The sequence below is a fragment of the Drosophila mojavensis genome, unplaced genomic scaffold, assembly GCF_018153725.1.
Source record: "Drosophila mojavensis isolate 15081-1352.22 unplaced genomic scaffold, ASM1815372v1 contig_136, whole genome shotgun sequence".
Lineage (NCBI taxonomy): Eukaryota > Metazoa > Arthropoda > Insecta > Diptera > Drosophilidae > Drosophila > Drosophila mojavensis.
The window spans coordinates 28,345,394-28,365,620 of NW_025318667.1; the positions used below are offsets into that span (position 1 = coordinate 28,345,394).

At 40.8% G+C, this 20,227-nt stretch overlaps 5 protein-coding genes across 8 annotated transcripts; 2 read left to right on the plus strand and 3 right to left on the minus strand.

Annotated features, from left to right (window-relative positions):
* Positions 1 to 620: 620 nt before the first annotated feature.
* Positions 621 to 5,796, minus strand: LOC6584888 (transmembrane protein 41 homolog). The gene is made up of 4 exons (XM_002010492.4): positions 5,219 to 5,796; positions 4,750 to 5,068; positions 3,699 to 3,827; positions 621 to 1,434 (listed from the first exon to the last, which is right to left on the minus strand). The coding sequence occupies exons 1-4, from the start codon at positions 5,304 to 5,306 to the stop codon at positions 924 to 926; spliced, it is 1,047 nt and encodes a 348-aa protein (XP_002010528.2). The 5' UTR covers positions 5,307 to 5,796; the 3' UTR covers positions 621 to 923.
* A 291-nt stretch (positions 5,797 to 6,087) lies between these two features.
* Positions 6,088 to 7,763, minus strand: LOC6584889 (J domain-containing protein DDB_G0295729). 2 transcript variants are annotated; one of them, XM_002010493.4, is made up of 5 exons: positions 7,529 to 7,759; positions 7,173 to 7,463; positions 6,932 to 7,107; positions 6,252 to 6,866; positions 6,088 to 6,165 (listed from the first exon to the last, which is right to left on the minus strand). In XM_002010493.4, exons 1-5 carry the CDS (start codon positions 7,662 to 7,664, stop codon positions 6,145 to 6,147), a joined length of 1,239 nt encoding a protein of 412 aa, XP_002010529.2. In that variant the 5' UTR covers positions 7,665 to 7,759; the 3' UTR covers positions 6,088 to 6,144. The 2 variants fall into 2 exon arrangements, with proteins under 2 accessions (XP_002010529.2, XP_015016708.1); XM_015161222.3 differs by having other exon boundaries at positions 6,088 to 6,866; positions 7,529 to 7,763.
* A 358-nt stretch (positions 7,764 to 8,121) lies between these two features.
* On the plus strand, positions 8,122 to 11,052 carry LOC6584890 (mRNA-capping enzyme). 3 transcript variants are annotated; one of them, XM_015161648.3, is made up of 7 exons: positions 8,122 to 8,572; positions 8,638 to 9,075; positions 9,133 to 9,627; positions 9,695 to 9,833; positions 9,901 to 10,174; positions 10,376 to 10,572; positions 10,631 to 11,052. In XM_015161648.3, the coding sequence occupies exons 1-7, from the start codon at positions 8,375 to 8,377 to the stop codon at positions 10,747 to 10,749; spliced, it is 1,860 nt and encodes a 619-aa protein (XP_015017134.1). In that variant the 5' UTR covers positions 8,122 to 8,374; the 3' UTR covers positions 10,750 to 11,052. The 3 variants fall into 3 exon arrangements, with proteins under 3 accessions (XP_015017134.1, XP_015017133.1, XP_002010530.1); XM_015161647.3 differs by having other exon boundaries at positions 9,136 to 9,627; XM_002010494.4 differs by having other exon boundaries at positions 8,638 to 9,627.
* Positions 11,053 to 14,389: 3,337 nt separating this feature from the next.
* LOC6584891 (tRNA-dihydrouridine(20) synthase [NAD(P)+]-like) lies at positions 14,390 to 16,238 on the minus strand. Its single transcript, XM_002010495.4, has 3 exons — positions 15,973 to 16,238; positions 14,952 to 15,911; positions 14,390 to 14,890 (listed from the first exon to the last, which is right to left on the minus strand). The coding sequence occupies exons 1-3, from the start codon at positions 16,187 to 16,189 to the stop codon at positions 14,640 to 14,642; spliced, it is 1,428 nt and encodes a 475-aa protein (XP_002010531.2). The 5' UTR covers positions 16,190 to 16,238; the 3' UTR covers positions 14,390 to 14,639.
* An 84-nt stretch (positions 16,239 to 16,322) lies between these two features.
* Positions 16,323 to 20,122, plus strand: LOC6584892 (F-box/LRR-repeat protein 4). The gene is made up of 12 exons (XM_002010496.4): positions 16,323 to 16,612; positions 16,689 to 17,292; positions 17,702 to 17,795; positions 17,866 to 18,070; positions 18,137 to 18,473; positions 18,538 to 18,788; positions 18,864 to 18,973; positions 19,040 to 19,204; positions 19,269 to 19,434; positions 19,498 to 19,689; positions 19,765 to 19,834; positions 19,892 to 20,122. Exons 2-12 carry the CDS (start codon positions 16,957 to 16,959, stop codon positions 19,964 to 19,966), a joined length of 2,001 nt encoding a protein of 666 aa, XP_002010532.1. The 5' UTR covers positions 16,323 to 16,612; positions 16,689 to 16,956; the 3' UTR covers positions 19,967 to 20,122.
* The last annotated feature ends 105 nt before the right edge of the window (positions 20,123 to 20,227 follow it).

A 20,227-nucleotide genomic window follows, 5' to 3' on the forward strand; every position in this document is an offset into this window, starting at 1 on the left:
TTTACTTAAACTTACTCGTAAAATAAATACAATTAAAATGTCAGTCAGAATGTTGTTAACTGTTCCATTTTGGGGAAAAACATTTACATTTACTAAAGCAGATATAGTAAATTAGTATATAAGGATTATAGTACCGTATTACTATGTCTTGATGCATTTAAAGAGGATTTTTTATTTGTTTTATCTTCCGCATAGTATTATCAAATTTACGCGATTTACTGAAAGGAGATTCGATCGAATCGACCTTCATTGCTCCCTAAGGCAGCTTATCCTCAAACTAGGTTTTGGAATGTTTCGATTTGAAAGATCGGGAAAGGAGGAAAGGAAACGAATTTGTTGTTTTTCAAATATGTATTTGCTCACAAACATATGGAATTCATAAGTTTTTTATTTGTTTTTATTTTGTTTCATATTATTTTTGCTAATTGATTTACTTATTGATAATAATTTTCGTAAATACTGCAATTGCAATAGCACTAAACAAAAAAGTTTCACTAAACTTAAAACAAGTACGGAAATATATGATGCAAAAGTTGAAATATATTTAAAATTAAAAAATAAAAAAAAGCGAATTATTCATATACCTAGGCCTATGTATATATAGTAGATACTCGGCGATATCGTGTTTGTGGTTCAATTTCTCATATATACGCGCATTTATTGTGTCATTCGTTCTTATGGATTTGTGTTTTTGGAAATAGCAGTTCGATATACAAGATACATTCAATAGAACTAAGGAGAAACCTAGAGAAATAATAATAATAAAATATATGTATGTATACATGCAGGTTTCTATAAATATGTGTGAAAAGCAACCCAAACCAACGCAATGGATGGGATGCTTTCGTTTTTCTCTGCTTTTTGGTAAAATAAATCTATTTCAGCTGTTGCAACATCCGTATCGATTCATCTGCGTTCGAGTCTTACGCCGTCTTCTTCTTCTTGAATTTATTCTTGAGCAGACCCGGCAGTAGCGAAGCGCACGCGCACAACGTCAGCACGCCCATCGAGGTCCAGGAGAAGGCTTCACTTGAGCTGCTCATCTTCTGCAGCGTTTTGCCCGCTTGAATAGCGATGACGGACGGTGGAGCCACGCCGCAGAAGGTGCCCAGGGCGAAGATGTGGAGCGGCACGCCAATGACCGGCGAGGCCAAATTGATGAACCAGTTGGGCAGGATCGGTGTCATCCGCAGAAAGAGCATGTAGTTGAACAGGCTGTCACGGTACTCCTCGACGTGGCGGGACCATTCGCTCGTCTTCTTTGGCCAAAAGTGTCGGATGAGACGGCGTCCGACCAGATTGGAGAGGGTATAACATAGCGTGGCGCCCAGCGCCGAGCAAAAGCAAATGAGAAATAGTGCGATGGGGAATTTGTACAAGAATCCAAGTAAGATCGACAGGAATAACGACCCAGGAATGGCAAATGTTTGTAGGCTAGAGAACGCGTTCAGTTAAGGCAACCAATTCAAGTAAGATGTATATGTATGTATGTAGAATAAAGTGTGTCAATGACATGTGTTCATATTGCCTAGGGTCTAGATAATAGACTCTAAAAACAGATCCCCAGATTAATTGCCAACTGACTGGGCTGATCGCCAACTAACTATTAATAGCCAAGTAAGACAAAAGTTGACAATGGCAATCGCGATCGCAGCCGGCAATCAACATTCACCCGCCCATTCGCCTTTGTCCCAAAAGCCAAGACGTGCCCGAGCTAAGCAAATGAACGATAACATAAAATGGCTAATGAAACGTTTTCATTTCGCTATACGATATAAAAATAAAAACAAAAGCGTGCGAGAATACAATAAATTTTGATCAAATTGTGCTGACTCAAGTTCTGCGCTGTCTGCTTAACGCCAATTGACTACATTGGATTAGAACTTTGATTAAATTTTAGATTAATTGAATAAGCAAGAACATTTCTAGCTATGTTTCAAAATCTGATACCTGATATATGATTCGACTTCAAGTCTCATGTACATACATATGTATGTGTATATTTAGGTATATACGTGTATGTGTGTATGTATGTATGTGTACATACGTACATATATCACCGAGTATTTTTCAATGGAAACTGACACGTAGTATAAATATTTTCGAATTGAATGCCTTATTTACAAAAAAAAAACTCTACCAGTCCGCGTATAAGATTAGTCATAAAAAAATATACATACATATGTAAATAAAAAATAAAAACTTTTGTCAGCTTGAATTAAAATATCATATTTATGTATGTATATGTACTTACATACATATTTATATGTATATGTATGTAGGTAACTACACAAATATTGTAAATGAAGATTACAAGCCTTGGGCAAAATTTGTATCGTACTTTAGTACAATTGAGGACAATATTTACATACATACACACAAACATGTATGTATACACGTAGCGTTCAGATGAATGTACATGCGCACATTCATGATTACCAAATGATTTACTAATACAGTCGCGCGATCAAAGCTACACACACATACATACATGTACATGTACATGTACATGTATATTAACAACAAAACCAGCTTACAATCATTCGATCGCTACGTAAAATCGCAATTGCGTCGCCAGCTGCTTTGACGAATTGTAAAAAATAAATAAAATGAAAATATACAAGCACACGTATGCCAACAGAAGCTGAGCATTTGCATACATACATACATATATACTTACATATGTATGTATATATGATCATATGTGTATGTATATTTACGTACATATATCGTGCTTCTTAATGAGCGAAGACAATGCAAATGAAAGAATGGCCAGCTCTCAGCTGTTTTTGGTATATTAGACATAGCACACATACCCACGCACAAACGTGTGCGTGTGTTTGCTTATGTTTCGTTTTTTTATACTCTTGGTCTCTGTTGTTATGAAATGTCAAATGCGCAGCAATAAGACATCTTGAAACTAGTGGAAAATAATCTGTATGTTGGCGTTTTCTGTCGATTTCAAGACGTGCTAATCTCTCAACTATTCGAACATTCCTTTATCTTAACTGTTACATACATACATACATACATATGTACATTACAAATAGAATTGTTTTGAGCATTCCAAGAGTATTTCGAATTCGCCATTCGTGTTATCTTGCTTTGTTTATAAACACGCCTGAGAACGCAAATCAGAGTGCGATAGCAAGAGAGTTTCCAGGTATGCGTCATCATGCGGCTCCTCTCTTGCTACTGCAGAGAAAGCAAAGTGCACTCGTTCAATACCAGCAGCGTCAATCAGCTGATCAATTTGAGACATGTCCGCTCTTTTCGTTCTTTACGGGTTTTCATTGAATTGTGTATATGTACATACATACGTACATATGTGTGTGTGTGTGTGTAAATTTTACTTCCTACATGCAGCCAAAACGACGACGACGTCGTCGTCTTCAATGCTAATTATGCGTGCCCGTGCATAATATTATAGAAATTTACGCGGGTGTATCGACGCACGTGTTGTGCGATTGCTGACCATGAATATTATTGCTGTTGTCGCACACTCTTTTTTGGTCTAAGCTGACCATTTGTAGAGTATTTAAAAATGGGGTCAAGGTTAAATATAAGTACGCGACGAACGTGAAACTTATTGCGCAAGTGCCGTTATCTGGACACAAAGCTCTATGTATGTCCGTATGTGTGTGTGTTGTTGTGATAGTTAATCAGATTAACTAAATATTTGTTTTGGAAAAGGATACAATACATAGGCGACAACAACGCCGAACATCACTTCAAAATAATACATGTCCTTGTAGCGATCCAGGACCTTTGCTAGCATCTTCGCATCTTGAATATCACGTGGTATTTTCAAATGTTCCTTCTCAGAGCTAAAACGAAACACACATAAAAAAGATATAAAACAAAAAGCGTTACTTACGACTGTAATAAATGCACAAGCTTCGTCTGCTGTGTATGTGTATGTGTGTGTCTCTGTGTCGTTGTGTGAGTGTAAAGTGGCGTGACTGTTACTGAGCGCAAGCTCCCCGTGCAAAGCTCGATATAATGTCGAGGGAATTGACACAAGCACAGGTGACAGCGACTGCTCGAGCCGTGAATGCCCGACTAGAGCGGAGAGCCCTATTTAATGCTTTATAATAAAAGCTTATGTGCTAATTGACCGACTTTGAGTAAACTAGGAAATCTAGCTGCACATACACATACGCACATATATATACATATATGCTCAAGATCTGAATAAATAACTGGCTATATATAATATATATCTTGCTTTAATTTAAAGTGCGAAAAATTGAGAACGTACGGGTTAAACACCTTCTATAGACTTGGCGCTCATATCTAGAATAATCTTCTTGTTCGCATTATATCTGTCGGCACTTTGGAGGAGCCCTAAGAACGACTTCTATTAGAGCTACATATATTTATTATTTGCTCATACATATAGATATAACGTGTAGTTCATATACTTCATATAGTCTTTTTCTTGTCGGCATTAAATTAACTTCAAAGGCTTTAGAGTGCGACAAAGTTTTCTGTTACATCTACAGATTTACAATTTACAATAATATGCATATATGGGTAGCTAGTGGAACAAGGCCGTTAGCTTAACTAATTAAAATTTGCATCTATTGCTATTAGACACATAGCGTAATATGGAAAACCTGCTCCACTTTTTATGCACGTTTTTTGCACATGTTAATAACTCATTAAACCTTTGCTAATCCCATTTTTACGCACAGAATTGCAATTTGTGTATACAATGGAAATATAAAATGTTTGATCAACACTCACGCATTCAATTCGGGAAATATTGCATATACATAGAACATGGTCATCAAACTGGCCACAAATATTGCAACCACGATGACTAGAGATTTCTTGGTGGCTTTTCGCTCGTCCGCAGACATTGCCTGTTTTTGGGGCGTCACTGGTGGAGGCTGCTGCTGCTGCTGTTGTTGTTGTAGTAGTTGTTGTTGTTCCTGCTGTTGTTGTTGCTGTTGTTGTTCCTGCTGATGCTGCTGCTGTGGCTGCGGTTGGAGTTGATTCGGTGGTTTTGGCTTGCCATTTGCGGGAATCCGCGAACGCACATTTGACATCTTATCAGTAATATCTGTGTTAACGTGAAAACAAACAGGTCAGCAAAGAAACACGTCATGTGCAATAGAGTGCGACAGGGACAGAGCGAGTGCAAAGTAGAATTCGCTGGCATGAGGGTAGGTGGGGAGGGGGCACAGTATAACTAAATTGATTTACTACTTACCGCTGTTCTGACTGCTGTTACTGATAAGTGTTACGCCGCTGTCGCTGTAGCTGTTGCTATTGCTGTTGCTCTCAGTTTTGCAAGACATCTCTAAAATCGTTAAGAGCGCTGGCGATGCGAGTGAATTCTCGATTTGGATTAACACAGCGCTTGAGAGCACTTTGTCAGTTTCCGCGTTTGGCTTTGCTTGCGAGCTTTTCAGGGTGCTCCGCTTCTAAATGTATCAACTGTGTTTTTTTTTGTTTTTCTTTTCTTTTTGTTATTGTTGTTGGTGCTGCTGCTGCATGTGTATGAGTATGTGTGTTTGCGCGCCAGCACTAGTCGCAACTATCCATTCGTACATATACAATTTAATCGATAAAAACGGCGCACGTCAAAACAGAAACTGTCCGCGACGACAATCAATGACAATTTTATATATTAGTTTGATTTAGATGTGGCCCATCTCCTACGCCCAAAATATCATGCAATCAGGTTGCACTATTTAAAAACTCATGTTTTCTTTCAGCTAGTTTTATTAATTAGACGACAGAGCTCACCCCACTCTTCTGCTTCGCGTAACACTCGTCTCGGTGTGGCCAGAGCTTACGAACAGCTAAAATACAATGTGCTTGACATTTATTTCAGAGAAAAATACTACTGGTGTATATTACACCAGGAAATAATACTAGCAAATGGTGTTCTTAAAAAAAAAAAATGAGCCATGTGTCAACATCAGCACGAAAAATTTGACAGATAATTTTCCGTTAATTATTTAAATGGAATAATTATTTTATTCTTTTTATTTGAAATTAGTTATACATTTTCATTATTTAAATAAAATAGTTTACATTTTTTATTCAATTTTGTCTTAAAGTAGATTAAAGGCATTATGTGCCTTGGCAAATGATACACGTACGTTCAAATTTTTCATCGGTTCTCACAAGTCATAAGAGCTGTTGTTTGAACTGCCAGTTAAATTTAGAAAGAAATCGTTGTCAGCATATTCTGATTCGTTTGCGAAACTCAAAGAGTCAAAATTTATCATATTTACGTTATCGGAATTATTCGAATTATTACTCAAATTATTATTTGAATTCATAGTTTCTGATTGGTTTTTATCCTCTTCCATGCCCTCTTCTGGCATAGACTCAGTGCATTGAAAAATATTATCATAATTTAGGTTATCAAATCCATCTAAATTTGAAGGAATTTCGAATGACAATGTTGGCAAAACGTCAACCTTTTCGACCACAACTTTATTAGGAATATTTTTCGGATCAAGCCTATTTTCAACCTCTGGCTGCGACGACTCTGAGGTCATGTCAGATATGTCAACCATATCAGTCGGAAGATCAAGCGGCTCAATGCTGCTGGTGTGAGCTGGCGAGGGCAAAGGGGCAAAATGTACCTGCTTATTGGGATTTGCTGTGGCATCTAGCTCATTGGAACTGTCCATCGATCGATTGAGCACTAATATGGAGCGCAACGGAGGCTCCATTGATGTGTCCATGGCAATAGCTTTGTCAACGACTTTGTTCACCTCAGCATACTTGTTGATGAAATCCAATGCCGGCTGCAGCACGAGCGGCTCAACTTTCTTGGGCGGAGCCATAGCCTTGGGTTCGCAAGCCTTGACCTTGGTGACGGATGGAACTGGAATCTTCAGCTGTGGAAAGGGTTGGCAGTGTGAGAACAAAAATGTAATGCACAGTGCATTTTCCTTATGATTACCTCGGTGATTCGCTTGCTCAGCTGCACCAAGGAAACAATCTTTCTGTTTCGTTGCTGAGTGGCTCGAGCCAATTTCTCGCTCCAGTAGCGCTCCATTTCAGCTGATTCTAAGACAATCCTTGAATTGGCTTCCTCTGCTTCCTTCAATTGTAGCTGCCATTTACGAAACTCCTGAACTGCACGCACACACAATTTTTTGTATGTTTAATTTCTTATATATGTGAGAATTGAGGGTACAAACCAATTGAACGCGCTTCCATTGCGACTTTTCCCTCCAGCTGGAGTTTCTGTTCCATTTCAATGGCCTTGATTTTCTGCTGCACCTCCTGTTCCTTCCGCATAACCCCGAAGCTAAGCATATTCTTGATCTTCTCATCGTCGAACAAGTTGGCCGTTTCCAGTAGATATTCGTATGAGCTTTGTATAGTTTTGGCAACGGTTTCCATTTGTTTAATTTCTTCTTGACGCACATCTGTTGCTTCACGTGCCAGCACCATATCGATACGCAAATTCGGCGTTTCCTTATGAAGGTCTGAAAATTGTGTAAATTACCTGGTATGTATGCACCTAAATTTTTGGTAATGGCGGCTAACGTACTTTCCTTCATTTTCTTGAGCTCGTCTTTGTCTTTAAGCGCATTTTCAAGGCGAGTTAATACACTATGAAAATCTTCATTTGATGTTGCCAAATGCATAATACATTGGAATACTTTAGGAAAATATTCAAAGGTCATTTCGCTTAATTTTTCTATGTTTATGTAGGCGCGAAGTGACTGCAAATCAAAGCGTTAACAGTTATAAATTACATATATCGATAGTTTCGAGTCTTTGAACTAGACCAATTATCGGAACTGGAACTCATTTGGCAATTTTCTTCAGACAACTTTTAGTTTTTTTTAAATTTCAATTGCTTTAGCCTTTAAAAAAACGTTCTTATTATTAAGCGTAATTATATCGACATATTTCTTCCATGACATCTAATTTATTTGCAAAAGGGGTGTAAGGTAGGAAATGACATAATTTCGGGAATACATTAGTTTCTGTAACAGAACTCTTTTTTTTTTTACTTGGCGCCGCTATTAACCAACGCACTCGATTGCAGCCAATTTCGTATGTATGCAAAGTTAAATATCGATGTTTAAATTTCGTCTTACAACACTATTATACTATCACTCATGCGCGAAATCTGGCAATATTTATCGTGACGCACACTAACACACGGGCAATCAAGCTAAGCAATCACTTTCCGAAATTGTCTGTGCTACCCTGAAGATGATCTGAATAAGTTAATAATACAATCGAAACGCGACATTTAACGCGATTCATAGCGCTTTGGCAGCAATCTCTAAAACGAATTAGTTACCGTGACGCTAATTGCATGCCAAGGTGGCTCTGAGATTTTTTTTCATATCCAGTTAACTAGTCCATCGTCTCCCCTTTCGGGATGTCACAGTTCGAGCGTGAACGGGGCTCAGGCCCTTTGCCCAACCGTTGGCTTTACTGTCCACGAAAAAGCGACTCAATCATAGCGGACCGGTTCCTCGCCTTCAAAACACCGCTAAGCCAATCCTTCCAAGACAAGATGCCCATCGAATGCACTTTTCGTCCCGAGATGCTCTTTGACTACTGCAAAACGCTTAAGGTAAGAGTTGTCAGAGGTGGCGTGTTGGCTTAAAAAGGTGTTAATGTGTGTCGAATATCTTACAGCTAAAACTGGGCCTTTGGATTGACCTGACGAACACAAAACGATTTTATGATCGCAGCGTTGTGGAGGAGCGGGGCGCCCAGTACATTAAGTTGCAGTGTCGGGGTCATGGCGAAACTCCATCGCCGGAGCAGACTCACAGCTTCATTGAATTGGTTGACAACTTCATCAATGAGCGACCGTTGGACGTTATTGCTGTACACTGCACACACGGCTTTAATCGCACGGGCTTTCTTATCATCTCGTATATGGTGGAAAAGATGGATTGCTCTGTAGAGGGGGCACTTGCCGTGTTTGCAAAGTCCCGTCCACCGGGCATATACAAACAGGATTATATCAATGAACTCTTCCGTCGCTATGACGACGAGGAGGACGCTCCTCAGGCCCCAGAGCAGCCCAATTGGTGTTTGGAATATGATGATAGCAATGGCAACGATAATGTCGGTGGCGACAATAGAAAGCGTCGCTATGATGATAACTGTTCTTCTACTTCCCAGCAGGCTGCAGCGGCGGCAGCTGGATCTGGTACTGGAGGGGCTGAGGAGGACGACGAGGAGGACACGGGCGATTCAAATGCAAATTGTGAGGAGGGCGCCGCCTCCGGCGATGGGCAACAAAAGAAGAAGCGACGTCGTGAGCTAATCGTCAAGAATGCGGCATTTATGGCCGGTGTACCCGGCGTGCGGCAAGTGACAGATCAGCCGCGTGTCGGTGAATTGCAGCGTCGGGTGCAGGACTGGTGCCACTGGCAGAAGAATGGCTTTCCTGGAGCGCAACCCGTATCGATGGACCGGCACAACATCAAGAGGCTCAGCGAGATACCGTACAGGGTTTCGTGGAAAGCAGATGGCACACGATACATGATGCTAATTGATGGACGCAAGGAGATATACTTCTTCGATCGCAATAACTCCTGCTTTCAGGTGGAGAACATGTCCTTTGTCAGTGGCAAAAATCTTCACGATCATCTCGATGGCACACTGCTGGATGGCGTAAGTGATTTAGATGACGTCTCAAAGCCATGTTAAAATAATTTTATAATTTTTGATACATTTGCAGGAAATGGTGCTGGACAAGATTGGTGACACCGTGACGCCACGGTATCTTGTCTATGACATTGTTCGCCTAGCGGGCCGGGATGTGCGGGAGGAACCATTCTTTCCAAATCGGCTGGACTATATTAAAAATGATGTTATAGGTGTGCGGGAATGAACCGAATCATCAATATATTTTGTATTTATGTTTTACCAACTCTTTGCTCCAAGGTCCACGCATCCTTGCCATGAAGCACGGCATTATTAACCGTGCCCTGGAACCCTTTAGCGTGCGAAATAAGGATTTTTGGGATATACGCACTTCGGCCCGTCTATTGGGCGAGAAGTTTTCACGTTCACTAGCTCATGAGCCCGACGGCCTCATCTTCCAGCCCTCACAGCAGCCGTATACGGCTGGCATTTGCGTAGACGTTTTTAAATGGAAACCACATGAACTCAACTCCGTCGACTTTCGCTTAAAGATAACGACAGAACGCGGCGAGGGGTAAGACAAATTCCTTATATTCTGAACTCGAATTAAAAGTTTATACATTCATAAGCCCTGCCTGCTGTTAGTTATACTGTCTGCACTTCCTTGGTTAGTCAGTCGTTACTCTTTTTTGTCATTATTCATACTCGCTTTTAATATCACGTTAGATCAATTGTATCCTATTGATTATGAATTATTTTCTAATGCTTTCCCTAGACTGTTGACCAAGAAAGTTGGCTTTCTCTATGTTGGCGGCCATGATGCTCCCTTCGGTCGCATGCAAAAGCTGACAAAGGAGGTTCGTGAGCTAGATAACAAGATTGTGGAATGCACCATGAATCAATATGGTAACTGGGACTTTATGCGTGAGCGAACTGACAAAAAGTTGCCCAACAGCTTCAACACCGCCGTCTGTAAGTGTTTCGCTCTATACGACATTGCCACAGATATTAATCAGACGTTTCATTGCAGCCGTCGTGGAGAGCATCAAGAATCCTATTACCAAGGATTATCTACTAAGTTTCATTCAAAATTTTGGCTTCCGTGATGATCATACAATGATGCCGCCTCCAGCCGCACAGCGACGTTAGCCATGCTAAGAGCAGGTATCCTCTCTCCTATGCAGGAGCACATCCACCCCATAGACACCCTTGACATACACTCACTAGGAAATTAATAAACAATAATAAAGAGAGATTGCAATTCTTTTTTTCCGCAATTGCATGCAAATTGTAATATGTTTAAACTTAACGTGGATCGGGGTAAAGGCGCTAATAGTATTTATTTTTAGATTGATTTAAAATTAATTGGATCTTTACTCATCTGATATCCAGAGAGAGCTCATAGAAAAAATGATTTCTAATTAAAGAAGAAAAATTGTTGTTTTTTCTAAATTTGTGTTTTATTTGTAGTCGTCGTAAAGTAAGCAAGATGCAAATAGATTAGCAATAACTATAAATTAACGGGATAGTTTGAGCTCCAGTGAACTAAACTCCTGCTGGTCTTAGGTTAGACGCACTGGTACTTTCCTTAATATTTGCTTTATAACTTTTATTTAGAAAGCAATTCTTCGTTATTCGATTATTCTTCAAGTGAACAATTCAGAAAATTTTTTATTATACAAAACAACTGATTTTGTATTAATTTATTGAAAGCTGTTAATAAAAGACACGTTTTTCTTTGTCACTAAAATAGACGCACTTAAACTATTTAATTTTTTTTTTTTTTCGAAAGGAGCTTTATTTAAAGTATTATTCATAATATTTATAAATTAAAATAATTATAATAATAATAATTTCAAAATTGAGTACTGCCTCCTTTATTCAAAATAACCTCATAGATCCGGTCCTTCATGGAGTGATACAATGCGTTTATGTAACTCAGCGAAATCTCGCTCCAAGCAAGTTTAAGTGCAGCTGTTAGTGTTTCTTTGTCTTCGTATTGTTTACCCCCTTCAAAAACTTTCCTTGAAAGCCATCCCCAAACATCTTCAATTATGTTTAGATCTGGGGAATGCGGCGGCCGAATCATGACCTGAACATTTTCACTCGTAATAAATGACTTCACAGCTCGGGCATTATGGATCGGAGCATCACCCTTCTGGAATATCCATGGCAATGGTCCGAAGAGGTCGTTAATCTTGGGGAAAACGGATTGCAACAAAGTTTTGAAGCGTTCAGCGGTCATCTTCTGATCTATGAAAACTAAATCTATTGCTCCATAAAATGTGATGGCGCCCCACACCATGACTCCACCGTCACGGCTGTGATCATCTTTTCGTAAATCATCAGGGCCATCCAAATTAAAGCGTTTTTCATTAGTAAAAACAACCGAACGCCAATCATTGAGTCGGGTGTCAGATTGAACTGTCCATGTCATGTGTTCTTTCGCATATTGCAGCCGCTTTTCCATACGTATAGCATTTAGAGGTGGTTTTTCCTTCAGTTTCAGAGGGTCAAGATTTTTTGCTTTTGCATTCCTAATTGCACGCTGAACAGTTGAAAGGCTGGCGCTTACACCGGCTGATTCCTTAATTTTAGCTGCAGACTTAGTCGAATCCGATGCAAGTTGGACAATTTTACGCTCATCTCGGGAAGTAAGTGCTCGTCTTCTCCCTTTAAATTGTGATCCATATGCCTCTGGATCTTTCACATATCTATCAACAGTTCTGGAGCTGCGCTTTATCTTTTTGGCAATATTTCTGTTAGAGAGTCCCTGTGAGTGAAACAAGTCTATTTTTTGACGTTCCAATAAGCTTAATATAGTAGCTTTTCCCATTTTATGTTGGCTTGTTAATTTGTTGTTTTTACCAGGGACCGTAACGATTATAACTTTTATAGGAAAAAATTAAAAAATAATTATTATTTTTTGATAAATTAAATAAAACCAATTCCAATACAGCTTAACCCAAATCGACGTGCGCGTAATTCAATGACCAATCGAATGCCCTATGACTGCAGATTTCTAGAGTCTACGATTGCACAGCTATTGTTTCAAATATCAACAAACTTTGAACAGATGTTTTTCGAACTAGACTCGAATTTTGTTTAAAAAAAAAGCAACACAAGTTTTGACAACTAAAACATGCATAGTACATATATAAATAAAACTGTTTTTGTTTTTTTTTGTAAAAAAATGGGTGCGTCTAACCTTAGACCATACATATATATCCACTGTTGTGAATTAAATCATATCAAACGTTAATTTCGAATTTAGATATCTGTTTTGCGCCCCTGTAAGTTATCGATAGGTCGCAGCCCGGGTCTCAAGCTTCGATATGTCGATCAGTTAGTGGTAAGAAAGAGCCGAAGAACGGCAGCACAACACATAAAAATAAATGTATACTTTTATATTCTTTTATCGTTTAATTATGTTTAATTATGTTTAAATAAAAAAAACTAAAGAAATCGACTAAAACTTATTCTATTTTCGTGATAGCAAGAGTAGCAACATCCACTATATCCACCCCCTCACCCCTAAGTTTGTAAAAGGCGTATTTCAAACACTAAAGACTTGTGCTTTGGCAAGTGCACGCATTTCATTGTTATAATCACGATCTGAAAGTTTCATGAAGATCGAAGGGGACGTGGTATCCAATATCTGTAAATTGCAAAATCTTTGTATCCATTAACTTTATATACAACGCAAACTTGAAGTCTCCAGGCCTAAAAGTGTTCAAACTAGGCTGAAAAAACCATGTCGATTTTCGATTATTCTCGATAAAAAAATTATCGGATGAGTTATCGAAAAAATAAGAAACGTATACTGAATGGTATACGCGAGTATGCATGCCAAATTTCAGCTAGCTCTTATATCTTCTGAGATCGGTTTGCTCATACGGACGGACGGACAGACGAACAGGGCTATATCGACTCAGCTCGTCGTGCTGATCTACGAAGATTCCTTCTGCCGGTTACATGCTTTTCACAAAACCATTATACCCTGATTTCCCATTTTCAATAGGTTCAGGGTATAAACACAGTTTTCTATTTTTATACCCTGAACCCATTTTCAATGGAAAATCATGGTATAATGGTTTTGTTGAAATGTATGTAACAGGCAGAAGGAGGCGTGGCAGACCCCAAAAAGTATATATGTATATTCATATATCAGGGTGACGAGCTGAGTCGATTCCGTATGTATGAACGCGTCGATTTCAGAAGATATAAGAGCTAGAGACTTCAAATTTGTTTAAAATGTCCGTATTTACAGCGCGGATATCGAGTCGATAACTCATCCCGATCTTTTTTTATCGATAAAAAACCTTATCGAAAACCAGTTATAAAATTATATCTTCTACACCTTTATTGCTAGAGTCTCCAAATTTTTAATGTATGCTTATATGCCATTTATGCAATTTCGGTTTTTGTTAAAATTTACCCCCCCATCTCTATATCCACCCCCTCACCCCCATGTTTGTAAAAAGCGTATTTCAAATACACGCATATTCATATGCATTATAATTATAATCTGAAAGTTTCATGAAGATCGTATGTCCACAAAAAAAGGTATTAAACAATTAAGTTCTTATAGTAAGCGCATACTTCAGCCCATGCGTGTTTATGCGTGGGTGCTTGTGTGTGTATGTGTTTGTGTATGTGTGTGTGTATGCGTGTGTGTGTGCGTGTGTGTGATATAGCTATTGCTCGAAGGGTTCAGGGGATCTCGTAGTCGAGCACATTCGACTAGAGCTTTCTTACTTATTCTCAGTTATATTTTTTCACATTATGTAATGCAATTTATTATATTTGAATTATTTAACTTATAGCAAAATATATTAAACAAATGAATAAAAACGACATTAGGTCGATCTAACGCTAGTCTATAGCACATTACCAACTATATAATTACACCTTAATACAAACTGATCATTTCATAAGTGACGTAAGGATAAAAGGGATTTCCTAGATACCTAGATACAAGGCTCAAGGAACACGCATAATAGTGACTAAAAACGATTGATGTTTACTGTCATTTGGCTTTAGCTGATTAGACTGCCGTTCTCGAGAAGGGTCTTCTCATTCAGGTGTCCGAGTTGCAGGAGCGCCACCAATGCGGCGCCCTGCTCGGCCTGCTTCTTGTTCTTTTCCCAGAAGCTGCTGCTAAAGCGCTGTCCATCGTAGCTGCAGATGGATCGGAAGAGCTTGTCACACTGATGTGTCTCGTAGCTAGGCGCCTGCTTGCCCAGTTTGCCCGCCAGCACATAGAGCACCATCTTAGGCAGCTGGGTGTCTACAAGGGAACAGAGAGATAGAGTCGGATGTTCTGTTGAATTGGTTATGGGCATACTCACCACTTGGATAGGTGGAACGGAGGAACGCCATGTTGCGGCAAATGACGCCCTCGTACTCGTCCGATAAATCCTCGGACCGCTCTAGTTTTTGCCTCTTAGCCAGACACTCTGTTAGTATCACATTGGCTCTTCCGCCATTGCCGTGTTCCTTAAGCTCCTGCTGCTTGCGCCTGCAGTAGTCACCCAGGCCCCATATCTCGCATATTTGTTGCAGCGTCTGGCATTGCAGGAATCTCTTGCCGCGGGGCGTTTCCTGCAGCTCTTTGAGGATGCTCTGCACGCAGTACTTTGAATTGTGCGGTGCATTATCGTAATCGACGCATAACCGCAGATATTTACAGATCACCTCATCAATTGGCAACATGCCCTGCTTCCGAAATATGGACACATTGAGCTGAGCGGCACGGGCCACCATGACGCTATCGGCGCCACACAGTTCCTGGAATTTGTGCAAATCCTCGTACGTGTGCATATTCCGAGATCCACCATTGGCTATAATAGGAATGTCAACGGCACTTGCAACAGCTCGCAAAACATCGGGATGCGGATGATGCTGCGGTCGCTCATCTCGCGTTCGTGCATGAATACCAATGGCGGCTATGCCCGTCGCTGCCAGTTCTTGCACCAACTTGATGGTTTCCAAGGTATCCGGCAGTATCCTAATCTTGCAGGTGATGGGTATGTCCAAGTGCGTTGTGAGCGTTCGCAGTATATGTGCTGCTTTCGCTGGCTCAGAAAGCAGCGCTGCTCCCATCCCTCCCTTAATGGAAAACTCCTTGGGACAGCCCATATTAATGTCGAGCCCAGCAATATCATTTTGCACTAGTTTGCCTACGGCTAGGGCTCGTGCTGCATCGCTGGTTCCTAACTGAAGCACTACTCTGGACGTTTCTAGAGAACACGTGCGAAACACGATTGTGCCGTCAGAGGGATCCACGAAATCAATCGTATTCAAGGCGGCTAAGAGACAAGGTAATTTATATTATGATTTATATGTTGTTAAATAAATAAACCAACTTACGATTTGGGCGGCGTAAACTTTTTATCAACTTCAGATCGACGAGCTCCTCCGTGTAAACGATGTCAGCCCCCATTTCGAGGGCTAGCAGCCGCATGGGTAACGTACCCACTCGCACCATTGGTGCCATAATTATTTTGTTTCTGTAGTCGAGTCGCGGCTGTTTCATTTTAAGTCTTGGTAAATTGCTGAGAAACGATAACCATTTAAAGCGAGACATCCAGACGGCACAAAAACGCAATATGCAATCGATACGTGCGAGACCCCCATATGTTTACAGGGTTGCATTGGCAGCTAAAAAAAAAAAAGGAAGAACAAAGCAAAACAAAGAAATCGATATTAAGACCTTTGCCTATTTGCAACTCTGCTACTGTTTTTGTTGTATATATACGATCCAAACTTTGTTTCGGGATTGTTGTCAAAATTCAATAGTAAATTAACAGATTAAACGCGTAAAGTGAATTTCTAATATTGATCAGAAATCTTATTAAATTTAATGCACGCTGAAAATATTCATCAACTAATTGGCGCCACGGCATCACGAACCCCACCTCGTCCAGCAGATACCAAAGAGAAATCCGCGTTAGCCTTTAATTGAATTAGCGCCATTCAGTGGTGCGCCTTTTAATTTTCCCGTACAGAGGTCAGCTCTAACTTTAGCCCTGAAAACGTGATCAACTTGAACATCTCTTTTATGTATATTCATTTCCACTCAACAGGACTAGTTGAAGAACGACTTACGGCGCAATAGCGGTCAAGGCAACATCTAATTGTCTCCAGCTACTCCAGCACTCGAGTACTGAAGACAAAATACGGTGTGTGAACCATTTGCATTGTCTGCTGAGCAAGCCCGAAGTTGTCGTTTAGCGCCAGTGCGCGCTATGCGAAAGATTCGTCTGGATACGCTGAAGCGCTTCCATTGTGACTTAGACGATCCAACGATACGGTGAGAGATTAAAGCACAGCACCACACGATTGAAGAACATCATGTCCCTGCTGGCCCTCGGCGGCGGTGGTGGCGGAAGCGGCGGCACCGAAGACGGCAGCTCCAGCGACACCGAGCCCGATGCACTCATTGATTTCACGGCAATGCTAATGGAGCGGAAACATGAGTGCAATGGCGGTTGGTTTAGCTGCGGAAGCAAGCTGCAGTCCCAGGCCCACGAGGACCACGGCTACTACCTTGGACAGTATGTGCTGGGAGTACTCGACTTTAGCTCGCAATATGGTATTGATTATAGCATATCCTACACGGCTGCCAATGTGATTGGCAGGCCAACAAAATTTCCTGCCTACGGCGACTACCCAGAGACCTTTACAATGGTGAGCTAAGATTGTTGATTGAAGCATGTTAATTCTTCTGTTTTGCATTTGTTTTTACGAAATTACAACTTAAAGGCGTGACAACATTTCCTGGGCAGATTACAAATATTAGTTAAAATGTCGTGATCGTATGCTTAGATATACTTGAAAGAATTGAGGAAGGAGATCTTCAAAAGCAAAATTATTTTTAATTACGATATGACATATCCTATGGTATCATATATCTTATGTATCATATCATAGGATAAAACACACCTTTCTGTCCGTATTCAGAAAGTTCGTTCGTATATTGAATATCTTTAAATAGATTGGCTTCCATTTAGTTGAATACTGATCGAGAAATCTACATATATCGACTTTATTTTCCTTTGATTTATTGTATTTTGCTTTGCTGTATTTCCGTATGCAGCGTACCTACGGTGATTGGTGGCAGCAAGCGCCATCGGCCACCCAAGAGATTCAGGCCCAGAATTTGCCAGCTGTGCCCACACATGATTTTATTGGTAAGTATAGCACTTGCAGTTAGGCTGAGGTAACGAGTATGACCGACTGGTTGAACGGCTTGCCGTGCAGTTGTTTATTTCGAAAAGTTTGTGGTGCCAACGGAGGTCGCCATCTTCGAGACATTCAATCCGGGCGGCGTCGTGCGAATCTGGGCCTACAGCATCACCAAGCGTTGGACCTGTTTGTGGGAGGCCACAGGCAACGATTTGAATCGTGTACCACGCGACTCGCGCCGTTTTGCACCGCCTCTAAAAAAAAATAATATAATTACAAAGTAAGATTGCGTCAGCCACAGCTGTATGCTTGCTCTGCTAACAATCATTTGCTTCTTTCTATGCAGAACGTTGCGCATTGACTTTAATCACAGTCGACTAAATTACTACACCGAGATAGATGCCATTATGCTGTGCGGTAGAACGGTACCAATGCGTTGCATGCACCAGCTGCTTGCGCCCGCGGGCAAGCGGCTCGCTAACACTGGAGAAGAGAGCGGAAATGGGCCCATCATTTGCAAGTTGCGCACGCTGAAGTTCCAGCCCAGCTGCCAGGGGAATGATGCTGTGAAGCTTCACGAGTTTATTAACAACGATCTGAGCAAGTTCTTGATGGACAGCCGTGTGGAGTCTGAGCAGCAAAAGAATACCAGCACGACACGAATCTGTCTAACGGATCTGCCGGTTGGCCAACCAATTTGTTTTACCAGCTCCGCACTTCATCTCATGTGTAAAGTCTTTCTCGTAGTGTGAAATCCTGTTGAAAATACTCAGCTATCTGGACCTAAAGTCGCTCTTTCGCATGGGTCAAGTGTCGCACCTGTTCTACGATATTTCCACCCATCCGCTGCTCTACTGTGACCTCAGCCTAAAAGCCTACTGGCAGCTGGCTGACTCCGAGCTGCTTTGTACGCTGGCGCGACGTGCGACGATGTTGCGGAAGCTGGATTTGTCATGGTGCGGCGGGTTTGGAGAAATTTCACCCACAGAGTTCAAAAAGTGATTAAGCTTCAGCAAATTAATGATATGCCAATGATTACCTGTATAGCACTTTCCCTCTTGATTCCTCCACAGATTTCTAACCCAACGTGGTGATAATATCACCCATTTGCGCCTTAACTCCTGCAAGTTTCTCAATGCCAGCTGCATTGAGACAGTTGGTATAGTCTGTGATAACCTGATAGGCAAGTCAGCTGCATTTGCTCTTCTACTTGTATACTAAAGATACTTTTGGCTTCTCTTATTTACAGAATTGAGCCTACGAAACTGCTCGACGAACCCGCCGCTACTCAATTTTTCCTGCTTAGCCAATCTGAAGAATCTGGAGCGGCTCGATCTCTTTCAAACTGCCTTTGAGTCGGAGCTATTACTAAGCATGCTAGAAAGCAATCGCAAATTAAAACATTTGAATCTTGGTGGGCTTTCATCGCATTGTCATGAAAACTTTGTAGTTGTACTCAATCCTGTTCCTTTCGATAGCCTTCTGTGGTGTTTCGGTAAACATGGATAATGTCGCAACCCATCTGGGCACATACAACACCCAACTCGTGTCACTGGACATGTGGAAAGCACACTTTTTGTCCGCGCGAGGACTACAATCGCTGGCTCGCTGCCAACAGCTAGAGGAATTGGATCTGGGCTGGTGGTAAGTAGTCACAAACTCTCATTGATGCTGTCGGTATACGTAATGGAATTCCGTCTGATGCAGCATGCGAGAAGCCACTTTGGGCGATAGCCTATACCAGCTGCTCTATAACTGCCCCAAACTGAAGAAGCTCTTTCTGTCGGCAATGCGAGGCATCACAGAGCGTGATCTCATGCATATCGCAACACTGGGCAAAAATCTAGAGCAGTTGGATTTGATGGGCATACTTAATATAACCCACGAGCGCGTTTATGAGTAAGTCTCACAGATTCTGCTGCTGTACAATGTATTGTTGTTGTCTCTGCCTAATGTGTATAATTTGGCTTTCAGCATTCTGGTGCATTGTTCAAAGCTAAAACTGCTGGATTTGTGCTTTTGTGACAACTTAATGGATAGTGATGTAGGTCAGCATTTGATACTTAATTGATCTCTTCTAATCATTTGGGCTCTATTGCAGTTGGATGTAATTGCGGATTGGTCACGACTCTTTAATGTGGATATTAAAAGTAGCCGCATCTACAACTCCAGATAGTTTTAATTAAATGGCATACCGCGTGCTATATAGAATAAGCGACAGTGTAGCTAATTTTTATTATCTATGTGTAAAGCGTTTGCGCCAGCCTGTTTATAGTAACAGATAACGATTGTTGTTGTTTGGGCGTAGTAATAAATTTGATAGACACATAAACGACCTTCCAGCTGATTGTCAATACAATCCAACTGGGCTTATTTCAAGCTATTTTCCATCTGATCTAGATACATATACAACAGGTTCATTACAAAAGCACAGGTC